The sequence below is a fragment of the Leucoraja erinacea genome, chromosome 4, assembly GCF_028641065.1.
Source record: "Leucoraja erinacea ecotype New England chromosome 4, Leri_hhj_1, whole genome shotgun sequence".
Lineage (NCBI taxonomy): Eukaryota > Metazoa > Chordata > Chondrichthyes > Rajiformes > Rajidae > Leucoraja > Leucoraja erinaceus.
The window spans coordinates 91348138-91361183 of NC_073380.1; the positions used below are offsets into that span (position 1 = coordinate 91348138).

The window sequence follows — 13046 nt, forward strand, 5'->3', positions numbered from 1 at the left end:
GATAGGTGTGGACAGGAGAACCTGAGAACGTGATGACGTGAAGCGGGATGAAGTGTAATCACCAATCTTCACAGAATCCCTGAGTATTTTAACATAGAAAAATGGCCATTTATTCCCATTGAGTCCGACTACCCTTTAAAGAGTGTCCTCTCATTTCCCATCTCCTTCAAATTATTCATTTTCACTCCACACCCCCGTACATTTAAGAAAAAATGATATGCCCAAAATTATAGATCTCTGCTTCCCTGTCATGAGACTATTCTCTATACTAAATTACTTTCCTGTACTCACGCACTCTAGATCCAACACTATCTGGTTCAGGTTTCTTCTGCTCTCTGACCTTCTATTGACTGCATCAGTGGGGCATGACAAGAAACAGGGCACATGAAGGATGTTTATGCAAGCATCTGTTGTATAAACGTGGTTGGGTCAGTGGGGTTTAGATTGCAATGTCACCACACTGAGAACCCAATTTTAGGTTGGTGTGAGGAAATCTTGTCAAGGGGCTCCCAATGCTCAGTGGAATGGGGAGACCAAAAGTGTCGCGATCGCTTGCCTTAACTTAGGAAACAGGAGATGAGAGTTAAGGAAGTTCATGAGGAATTTTTGCTAGCGATTGAAGTTGTAGTGTTTGTTGTGGCAAATAGGTTGGGAAGCAAATGCTATAATGAAACGACTTAACCAACAGTGGGCGTGAAGGGATCGACAGTGGGATTGGAGGGGCTGACTGTGAGAATGGAGAGATGGACAGCGGGAATGGAGAGACTGACATTGGGAGTGGAAGGTTGACAGTGGGAATGAAGAGTTGACAGTGGGAATGAAGAGTTGACATTGGGAGTGGAGAAATTCACATTTGCAGTGGAGGGATTCACATTTGGAGTGGAGGGATTGACGTTGGGAGTGGAGAGACTGACAGTGGGAGTGGGGGGGACTGAATGTGGGAGAGCATTGAGTGGAGAGACAGAATGGGAGTTGGGGTATCTAACAGCTGAGGCAACATCACTGAATTACTGCCTAACTTATTTTAGAAACTACAGTATGAAAGTCTACCAGTTGGTTGAAACATGTCCATTCATGTTGTTGAGTCTGTCTACCTTTTTTAATCATTTCTCATCTCCTTCCTAGTAGGCCAGCTAATTATTTACTCTCCGCTCTCTATCCAATTCTCTCTTGAAGGAATTGATAGGTTACTTGCCCACACCCCAGAATATTTATGAATTGATAAATAAATGATATGCCTAAAATTATAAATTGGTGTATAAATTGTCCTCTACCGATCTACTTTTATCCAAATCAAACACACGTTTATCTCAATCCTGTTTTAATGATGTATGTTGTGTTAAGTTTGATTCTGAATGTAATTCATTTGACTTCATCCCTTTAAGTTAATCAGGCTGAAGTAAATTGAAACCCAAATTCTAGGAATGAAAGAACACCATTTTAAACAATTCTGCCATCAGATCAACAACTGTGATGATTATCATATAAAAAACACCAGCGACATTCTCCCAAATCAATACAAATACATTTAATACATGAGTTTTACACAAGGGACTTGTAAGTTAGCCCTGGCTAGGTAATTATCATGGAAGCAAACCTGTAATTTATCAACATTATATGCTAGAAAGATTAAAGATTTTAATAATAAGAAATCAAATTAACATAATATATTACCCTCTATTACCAGTGATAAAGTATAAATGCTAAAAAGCTAGTGCATAGGTTTCATGCTGATATAGATTGGCTGTGTGACTTTATACAGAGGAACCATATGGCAAAAAGTGGATGTAGAGCTTGCAATGTATGATTTTTGTGAGAGCAGTCTGTGCAAATTATATCATATTTCCAACACCCTGGTCAGGGGTGAAAAGGATGACCTTAAACATGCCTCTGCACTACAGGACATAACGGGGGCTACAACCTGAGCAGCACTGGCTCAGAGTGATGACCCTGAATTGCAATCATTTCACTTGCACCCATTGGCTCCAATTCCAAGGAAGGGATTGCTGAGGATCCCAGGATCCCTCTTTCACATGTCTGCAGTGCAGCAAGTGCTTGGTTTTTCCCACTGCCGTACTGCTCTTGGAATAATCCTTATTCTCATTTACTGTTCAATACGTAGGCATGACCAGAGGGGTGAGATAACCATTTAAGGGCCTGTCCCACTATGGCGACCTTATTTGCAAGTTTAGGAGAGTTTGCGCTCGCTACAAGCCCGCAGCATGGTCGACACATGGTTGTAGGTGGTCACTGGTAAGTCTCCTTCATGGTTGAGAGGAGTTCCCGCATAGTGGTTACTATTCGCGGCCTCAGTTTGGTCGAAGAAAAACTTTCAACAAACTGAAATTTTTTCTGCGAGTAAAAATTGGTCGGCATGGAGAAAATCGACACTTTTGAACTCGTAGTGAAGTGGTAGAGGGGTCGCCATGTCATTGTAGGTAGCCGTAGGTAATCTCCTTTGTTGACCGGGCATTTTAATTGACTCATTGGGGGAAAAAACGTAATCACGGGTTTTCAGAACCAAGGAATACCGACCGGTAATGTTAAATGCCCGCTAAACTTCACAGCTGTGTATCTCTGGCTTATTACAAGTTGGCTTGCTTCTTAAAAGTGTCTCCACTCCTTCTCCTCCCTTCTCCTCTCCCCTCCTCCCCCCTCAGAATTTCAGACAGCGCCCCCCCCCCCCCCCCCGCATTCCCTGGCCCCCGCCTTTTCATCGCTGACGGCCGATCCAGTTCGCGGTTTTTCAGCCGAGCTTGAAGGTAGCAGACAGTTTGCTGAAAAGTCGCATAAGTGGGACAGGCCCTTTATTCTTCCAGCCCTTATGCTTCAGGAAACCTTTTGATATCCGTGGGATAATAGAAATGGCCTAAACTTTATGGATGTAATAATACTTAATATTGGCAATTGACATTAAACATAAAAATTGCACATTCTATTCTGAAACATGCCTCAGCCTCATGCCTGGGACATTTATTAATTGAAATTTTGTTATTTGCTTTCAATTTTCTCTATTTTTGTAACAATTTTCAGCTGCTTTCTTGCTCTTTATAGTGACAATGTTTTTAAAATAATTGTAAAATTGGAGAAATGTATGGCAAAGACCATTGAATCCATTGTCTCCTCTCAGCCAACAGGATGCCACCTTTTAGCTCTCGGTATTTATCCTGGAAGTTAGATCTCCAAGCGCTTTTCCTGATAGTTTCGAAATGTGTTGAAAGGTTTTGCTCCACAACTGTTTCTTCATTCCATTTTCAATCTACCATCAGCTTTTGGGTTACAAATATTTTCCGCCAATTGTCTTTGAAACTTCAATAACATATTCTGTGTTAAGGGAAATAGACATGACTTATTCATTCTGTATAGGTACCCCAGTTCCAAAATTTAAATATGCTTTTTCAGATATATCTGTGAGCAATTATTGTTGTCATATTTTTACAATATTCATTTTTACACATTCACTCTCATGGATACGTTCTCTGTAAATCTGACTGATACTAATGGCTGATACTACTGTAGCACCTACATTAATTACAGTTTGACTAACTTTCCATGGGCAGAACATGAAGATGGATCAATTTATAAGGTTTCTTTATCTTTTTGACAATCATGTATTTAATACTTTCTATAGCTGCTATCACAAAACTGCAATCTGAAAATGACGTGGAAGGCCATTTTGGCTGTATTGACAATAAACATTTTGATTTGGAATTCGTTCACAGATAATAAAGCTCCCCAAATCTCTTGTTGGACTGGAGATGCATGCAGTGGAGCTGCAGCTCCCTAGGCAACTGCTCCGCTCCCCTGAATGCTCTAACGCCAATAAACGAATGGAAGCCAGTGGGAACCCTGTGGATACCATCCCCGATCTGAAGGTAGTGCAGCCTCAGCACACTGATTTTCGACATCCCCATCTGCAGCCTAAATGCAGTTCGCCTTCAGTTCCAGCACAAGGTTAGTAACCTTGCCTGATTTATGGATCTAATTCATCCTAAAGGAAATCACTATGTGCCTTTGACAGTGATTTCACAGAACATTCTCTGTGAGGCGATATAGGAAGTGTTCATTGGAGCAAGATGAATTACTCATCTGGACATTATTTCCACCAATCAATACTGTGCTCATCATTTCATTTGGTTTTCTTCCCTCTTCTTAAACTCTTAAGTGTATTTATAAGGAGGCTTACTGTAAAGAATCAATATGAAATTACTTGACACAGAAAAGTGAAACAAATATGGTCAGATATTTAATAATGGCCGAACAATATAAAACATGATAAGAATTCAATTTAAATGAATGCAAATTAAAAGATTTTGTTTGGCAAATCGTTATCATTAAAATGGTGGTGTGCAGCAAATGTTGAATTACTATTGGCAATCAAACCTTGTTGCTGAAAGTATGGCTGAGTGCTCTTTTTAAGTAGGCATTACCTGATTGCTCCGGTCTATATATACTGTAATTATAGATGATTGTTTTGTTGGTTATTCTGTGACAATGCACATCAGTGGTACCTAGGTCACAGTATTTAAAGGTTGCCTAGTCTTTGAATTCTTGACAATTTTTTAGTGTTGCTTTGTGTTTCTGTTTACTGAAAAGACTAGCATTTATGTAGCACCCTGATCATCTAAAGCACATTACAGATCTGACCAAGGTATTTTGACCTGAACCATTAACTCCATTACTTTTTCTTCAGATACTGCCTGATCTAATTTTTTTTTCTAGCCTTTTCTGATTTTAATTCTGATTTCCAGCGCGTGCATCTTTCTGATTTTCATTTTACATTTACTTTTTAACAGGATAGCTAATTTTGGTATTGGCATAGGTAGAGAAAAATGCAGGAGAAACTCTGCGGATGAGGCAGCATCTATGGAGCGAAAGAAATAGGCGACGTTTCGGGTCGAAACCCTTCGTCAGACTGAAGTGAAGGTGGAGGGCGGGAAGAAGAAAGGGGGAGGTAGCGAGGGTCGGCGTAATCGGTGAGGGGGCGATAGTCAGAGTTACCGGTGAGGCAGCGAGGATCGGTGTGATCAGTGGGCAGGTGCAGGTCTGCGGCAGCATTGACGTGGAGGTCGGCGAAGGCGGCGACCTCGGTGATCCAGGCCTGAGGTCGGTCCGGGAGGCGGTGATTGCTGGTGCTGCTCCTCGTGTCCAAGATGGCATCGCGGGACTCCGGCAGGTGGCGCGGGCCAGCGTTGGGGCCGGGGCTTGCAGGCGGTCGAGTCGCGGAGTGTCGGCGGTGGGAGCGGCCTGGAGGCGGGCGAGTTTAAGGTCCTTGGTGGAGTTCAGGTGAGCCAGGAATCGTTTGTTGAAGTCGTGGATCTGCCGTAGGATGAAGTAGTTAGGGTCCATTGCAGGTCTGGGTGAGTGAGGCCCGAAGTTTCGGGAGAGTCAAAGCGAGGTCCTGCTGGTGCCGGCACATCGCAGCCAAAGTAGATCGTAGAGCACGGAAGGAGAATTGCCGTGTATGGCGGCAGATAGCCAGTCGGTATCTATAGTCTGGGTTGAGTCCGAATTGGGAGGCAGGGAACTGGAGCTAGAACCCATAATTATGTTTGCTGCTTTCACAAGGCAGTGTGAAATGTAGATTGATTCGATAGGGGGGAGGCTGGTTTGTGTGATGGACTCGACTGTGCCTATAACTCTCTGCATTTTCATGCAGACTTGGCCAGAGTAGTTGCTAGACCAAGCTGTGATTCATCCCAATATGACAGTTTTTAAGGTGCATCTGTAGAAATTGATAAGATACAATGGAGGCATGCTGAATTTCCTTACTCCTCTGAGGAAGTAGAGGCATCGGTGTGCTGTTTAGGCCATATTGTGGATATGGTTGAGCCGTCAAATTGTTGGCAATATTTATGCTTGAGAACTTGAATCATCTCCACTTTGGCACAATTGATACAGATTTGTGCATGTGCTCCACCCTGTTTCCAGAAGTTGATAATCAGTCCATTTGTTTTGCTGATAAGGAGGGAGAAGTTGCCTTTTGACATGATGCTACTGAGCTCTCCATCCTATTATAAAATTATAAATGATCAATTGAGCACTAAGAGAAAGACAGACTTGTGAGATGTGAACACTGTATGCACTTTCACAGTAGAAGGAAAGAGTGAAAATAATGCAGTGCAAAGAAACCTAAATTAAGGGGAAGAAAGAACTTTATTGGGCTAAATTAAAACATCAGGTGGAAGTACTCAGACATAAACTAGGCAGATCTCCAGAAGCTGACTGGTTTAAAACACATGCTAGGAATGGAATAAAAGCTGGTTAGAAAATGCTGAAGTGACTCATCCGGTCCTGTTCAGCAATTATCCTCCAATCAACATAATCACAATGTTGGTTCATCTTGGTTCATCTTGGTTCATCTTGGTTCATCTTGGTTCTTCTTGGTCCTTCTTGGTCCTCCAAAATATTCCAAATGGGATTTAAACTGGAGGTGGTGGAGGGAGGACAAGCCAGAAAGGGTTATTGGGAAGAAAGAGCTACCTTAAATTTATTTGCATCTGGTAGGGTAACTATAGTAGGGTGAAGATTATTCCATGCTTTAATTGTGCGGGGGAAGAACGAATTGCTGTACACATCTGTCTTGGTAGCTGGAATCTCAAATTGGATCGAATGCCCTCATCTGCTCCTAATTGGTTTGGGTTTGGTGTAGGTTTTGTAATCTATGTCGAGCTGACCATTTAACATTTTGTAAAAACAGGTCAAACGGTGAGCTTCACGTCTGTCTTGGAGAGGGTTCCACCCCAGAGAATTCAGAAGTTTGGTGATACTCGCTTCTCTCTCATAGGTGTTAGTAACAAATCGAGCTGCCTGTCTTTGGACACGTTCGATGGAAGAAAATGTTTTTATTTGTGTATGGGTCCCATGCTGCAACTGCGTAGTCCAAATGAGGTCTAACGAGGGTGAAGTATAGCTTCTCCTTGACAGAAGTTGAACAATGATGAAAGTTGTGCCTCAGAAAATTTAGGACACTTGTTGCTTTCACCGTTGCATGATGAGTCTGACCATTCCAACGCAGACCATTCTGCAATTTGATGCCGAGATACTTGGTTTGTTTGGATTCTTCAAGGGTGGCACCAAGTATATTGTAAGATGTTTCGCCTGAATTCCTCTTTCTGGTGACACGCATGGTTTCACATTTGGAAGAGTTGAACTGCATGCCCCATTGTTGTGACCACTCAACCATTGTATCGAGATCCTTTTGGAGAGCATCTTCATCATCAGCTGACTTAATTGGACGGTACAGCAAACAATCATCAGCGAATAGTCTGGTCATACTTGCGACTTTTTCATGGATGTCATTTATGTAAAGCAAAAACAGATGTGGGCCAAGTACTGTGCCCTGAGGTGTACCACTCAACACTGGACGCCAATCGGAGCTCTTTCCGTTCACACACACACGCTGGAGATGTTTTGTCAGGAAAATGGAAATCCATCGTTTTGTGTTGGTACGAATACCATAGAAGTCAAGCTTCCGAAGCAGTCTCTGGGTGTGGGATGACATCAAATGCTTTAGAAAAGTCCAGCACAACTAAATCCATGATGACGTTACTATCAAGGTGCTTGGCCAGGTCATTTGTCGTCAGGATAAGCTGAGACTCACATGATCTATGCCTCCTAAATGCATGTTGGTTGTCAGCAACAATGTTATGTTTGCTCATGTGTCGCATCAGATTACTATCAATTAAATGCTCCAGCAGTTTGCAGCAAGTACTTGTTAATGAAACTGGACGGTAATTCGCTGGGTTGGGGGTTGAACCCTTCTTAAAGAGTGGAGTGATGTTAGCCTTCCTCCAATCCAGCTGAACATCACTTGAGTCAAGCAATTGTTGGAAAATAAACTGCAAAACTGGAGCCAGTTCCTTGGCCGTGATCTTGAGAGCTTGATTCTGTATCTGATCTGGTCCAATTGCTTTTGTGGTATTGATGTTGAGCAATAACTTTGTGACACCTTCAACCTCAATTTTAATAGCAGGCATATCAGCATTCGGGCTGGGCGGTAGATCTGGAAATGATGAAGGCTCCACATCTTCCCAGGTGAAAACGTGGTGAAATTGGTTTGCGAGAGCTTCTGCTTTCGCCTGGTCCTCAATGATCAGACAGTTGTTCACTTTAAGCATCTGGACACCAGTGTTGTCTGTCCGTCTGGATTTCACACATCTCCAAAAAGCTTTGGGTTGCTCTCCCCCAAGAATAGAAGAAACATGTTGTCTATGAGCATTCCTAATTGCACGATCGACTTGCTTTCGCACTCTAGTAAAGTTGTCCCAGTCCAGTTTTGTACCCCTTTTTTTGGTACGGATATAAAACTTTCTTTCTTACTGCAGAGACGTTTCAATTTTGCCGAAAATTGGAGGACGCATACGGCCCTTAATGAGTTTTTGACGAACATGATTTGTAACAATATTATTTAAAGAGTTTCTCAGCCACACCCAGTTGTCTTTTACGGATCTTTTATCTGGTTGCAGGTTGAAGAAATCTTTTCCCAGTCTTTAAATTCCCCACTGTTCTCCAGGCAGGCAGCATCTCTGATTGAACTCAGTGAATTGAACTTGATGAGTGAAAGATAGACACAAAATGCTAGAGTAACTCATCGAGTATCTCTGATGCTTGCTACCTGACCAGCTGAGTTACTCCAGCATTATGTGTCCATCTTTGATTCATTGTGTTCAATTCTTTATTGGTGGCTGGCTGAATGTGGTTCAGATACACTTACACAAAACTTTCCACAAGAGATGTTATGAGCAAAAATTAGAATGCATAGAATGGGATGTAAACTTTGAGACAGTTTACAATTGATATATAGGGGAAGGACCAAACATAGTGGGAAAGGATTCATTTTCTAATTGACAATAGATAACAAGATCCGAAAGATCTAGAACTGAAATGTACTGTTTAGCCAGAAACAGTTAACCTTTAGCTAGAGGCTGATGAATCTGTGGAATTCATTGCCATCAATGGTGGTGGAGGCCAGGTCATTGGGTATTTTTAAAATGAAGATTGATAGATTCTTGATTGGTAAGGGTAACATAGAAACATAGAAAATAGGTGCAGGAGTAGGCCATTCGGCCCTTCGAGCCTGCACCACCATTCAATATGATCATGGCTGATCATCCAACTCGGTATCATGTACCCAGGTTGTTGAAGGTTACGGGGAGAAGGCAGGAGAATGGTGTTGAGTTGAGTGGTTGGATAAGCTATAATGGAATGGCGGAGCAGACTTCATAGGCTAAAATGGCCTAATTATGCTCCTTTGTCTTACGATCATGATCTGTAATATGCCATAATTTAAACCATTTAAGTGTCTTAAATGAAGGGTTATAGTTATAAAAATACTGAAAATAGTCATTCATCATGGTATATCTAGATGTAGACAACACTATGGTGCATGGAGTTCAGTGTGGTCAACCATGTTGATTCTGATACAGACAAATCAGGATTCCTGTAATTATGTAAGACCTGGACCTGGATTTGCTGCCTCTGCTTTTTGAATGTAAAGTGCACAATTTTGCAGTAGGAATATCACTGCAAAAAAATTGCAAGCTATTGGTACCTCAGACAAACTTGTGGCCCCATGTTTTACTTGTCTTCGGTGAATTCGTGGATAGACATTCTGCTTCTTGTAAAATTATTAGATTCAAGGCCCAATGCAAGGCCCCTCTCATGGAGTAGGGCCGGGGCAGTCATTCACAAATTGTAAGCAGTGGGCGAACAGCCCAACACTCAGATTTTTAACTTCTGGGTTGAATCAGCAACGAACCCTCGGGTCCTTGAAGAGTACTAGGCGTCTGAGGTGAACATAAGCCTTTCTCATAATTGACTAATATTATGGATAAACTTAATGATTTTCCTTCCATCTTCCCTGCCAAATTATATTCTGTTGCAGATGTTTTTTTAACTAAATGTATCGGTCTGAATGGGAAATGAAAATGTTAATCATGGTAATTGAATTATTTTGTTGTTGCTGGTTCTGGATTACTGGGTTTAAAAAAAAAAAAAGATTAATTTGATTAGATGGCTTTGCAGTGCTTGCTAATTGATGGTTGGTAGCTTTTCCCATGAATTGTCAATGGAAATGTTTTTTTACTTGGGTCATTGGGTTATTCAAGCCATTGAGCGTGGTTAATGTACTAGATAGTTATCTGAAGTAGACATAATATTGCCTGATTTTTATGTGTTATTCTTGTCTAATGCCGTATAGAGGCGTTAAATACAAGCCTTTTAAGTTCATGGATAGATATTCACGACTGTTGAGCTAAATGCAATTGTCTTAGTTACAACGTTTTTGATGACTGTTGTGCATTTAGAAGAAAGTAAATGCAACGTTATCTTTGCAAACGCCTCCAATTTCTATGGAAGGGCAAGCAAACCAATATCAATAAGTGGGCCAGGCAGCATCTATGGAGTAAAATGGACAGTCAGTGTTATGAGATAAGACCCTTTACCGAGACTGCAGGCTGTCCATTTCCCTCCACAGATGCCGCCTGGCCCACTTACTGATATTGGTTTGCTTGCCCTTCCATAGAATTCCTCCAGATGAATTTGCTCCTGACTCCAGCATATGTGGCTCTAGCTTCTCTAAGTGGCTATGTGGCCAGAGGACCTCAATCACACGCCACCAACACACTCCTGAAAGAGCCACTTTGTACTGAGTTCTGTCCTGGAAAAAAGATTATCAAATGATCAGAGGAAAAGATTCCTGGGAGGTGAGAACACCATCACTGACTCCTGGAAATCCCTGGCCCATGACCATTCACACTGCAGAAGGAGCATTGGGGGACAGTGTTGAGGACATCACTGCCATTTACTGTGAGCACAAGCTTAGGTAGGAACATACTGCCTCACAATCCACCCACTTTGCTGCCAACTCCCTCAGTGCCCTTCATTTCCATATCTTAGAATCCACACGATCAGCGTGGAAGTAATGGGCCTGTCCCACGTACGCGACTTTCTCGGCGACTGCCGGCACTCGCCATAGGTCGTTGCAGATCACCGAAAATTTTCAACATGTTGAAAATACAACGGCGAAGAGAACAAGGTACAACTCTATGGGCGACTACTCACGACCAAACAGGCTTCACCCCGCGACATGCCATGAGTAGTCTCCTCAGTCGCCCAAAGAGTCGTAGTGTCTTTCTGATCGCCGCTCATGCAACGACCTATGACGGGTGCCGACAGTCGCCGAAATAGTTGCGTAGGTGGGACAGGCCCATGTCATTCTTGATCTAATATGATTACGTTAGAGATCTAAGATGCTCTTGCATTATAAAGATGGCCACTTGAAATCGTATAAATAACTTCCAGTGAGGGGCTACATTTACTCTAAAAAGGTGTGACTTCACTTGCAACAAGATACATAGCTTCCGAAGGTACACAAAAATGCTGGAGAAACTCAACGGGTGCAGCAGCATCTATGGAGCAAAGGAGATGGGCAACGTTTCGGGCCAAAACCCTTCTTCAGATTGTTAGGGGGTGGGGGAGGTGGGGAGAAGAACATCCACAAGCCTCCCCCCACCCCCTATCCAGCATCTGCAGTTCCTTCTTAAATACATAGCTTTTGATCTGTTTTTATATGATTCTGTGACGACAAGAAAGAGTCAGAGGCCTGGTGTCCTGCAGAGAGTGGATCACTTCGTTGACACCATAGAAGCTGTTCCATCATCAGCAAATCATGCCAAGACTAATAGAATACTCTCCCCTTGCCTGGACAGGCACAGCTCCAACAACACTTAAGAAGCTTGATACCAAATGGGAGAAAACAGCCTTCTTAATGGGCTCCCCATCAGTCATTCCCTTCACCAGCAGCGCACAATGACTGCAGTGCTTATCATCCACAAAATGCACTGCAGTTTGTTACTCTGACTGCTCCTCCCAAAGCAATAGTCCCTACCACCAAGAAGGACAAGAGCAAGAGACACCTGGGAATACCGTCACAGGTATTCCCTCATCCTGACTTGGAAATATATTAGCATTCCTTTGTTGTTACTGGAACTCCCGTCCAACATTATTGTGGGAACAATTCAATAAATGTGTTTTGCCACCATTTTCTTAAGGGTTGTAATGTTTGGGCAATAGATGCTCTCCATGCGAGAGTTTCCTACGTTGGATAAAGGGTTCAAATAAGACCTTATCCCGGTATTGTGGTGGTAGCAATACATCATGGTGCATTATTGGAATCTGGGTGTGGCTGTCCTACAGATTCTCTATCAATTGAATTAAATTGCCCTGTGATTTCACTGCAATATGAAAGGCAGTTTTCTGGCCAACACTTTGTGCATCTCATAGTTTGTTGAAACACAGAAAATAGGTGCAGGAGTAGGCCATTCGGCCCTTCGAGCCTGCACCGCCATTCAATATGATCATGGCTGATCATCCAACTCAGTATCCCGTACCTGCCTTCTCTCCATACCCCCTGATCCCTTTAGCCACAAGGGCCACATCTAACTCCCTCTTAAATATAGCCAATGAACTGGCCTCAAATACCTTCTGTGGCAGAAAGTTCCAGAGATTCACCACTCTGTGTGAAAAATGTTTTTCTCATCTCATAGAAACATAGAAATTAGGTGCAGGAGTAGGCCATTCGGCCCTTCGAGCCTGCACCGCCATTCAATATGATCATGGCTGATCATCCAACTCAGTATCCCGTACCTGCCTTCTCTCCATACCCTCTGATCCCCTTAGCCGCAAGGGCCACATCTAACTCCCTCTTAAATATAGCCAACAAACTGGCCAATGATCTCGGCCCTAAAGGATTGCCCCTTCATCCTTAAACTGTGACCCCTTGTCCTGGACTTCCCCAACATCGAGAACAATCTTCCTGCATCTAGTCTGTCCAACCCCTTAAGAATTTTGTAAGTTTCTATAAGATCCCCCCTGAATCTTCTAAATTCTAGTGAGTACAAACCGAGTCCATCCAGACTTTCTTCACATGAAAGTCCTTGACATCCCAGGAATCAGTCTGGTGAACCTTCTCTGTCCTCCCTCTATGGCAAGAATGTATTTCTTCGGATTTGAAGTAGGGTTTGCAAACAGGCAGTAATTTTCAT

The 13046-nt window shown here is 42.7% G+C and overlaps 1 protein-coding gene across 10 annotated transcripts in view; it reads left to right on the forward strand.

The window, feature by feature from the left end:
• ofcc1 (orofacial cleft 1 candidate 1) overlaps positions 1–13046 on the forward strand; it is a 342172-nt gene that overhangs the window by 143345 nt on the left and 185781 nt on the right. For all 10 annotated transcript variants that reach the window (XM_055634782.1, XM_055634784.1, XM_055634781.1 and 7 more), the window contains one exon: positions 3723–3954. In XM_055634782.1, the coding sequence (XP_055490757.1) occupies positions 3723–3954 (232 nt within the window). The remainder of the gene's footprint in view (positions 1–3722; positions 3955–13046) is intronic.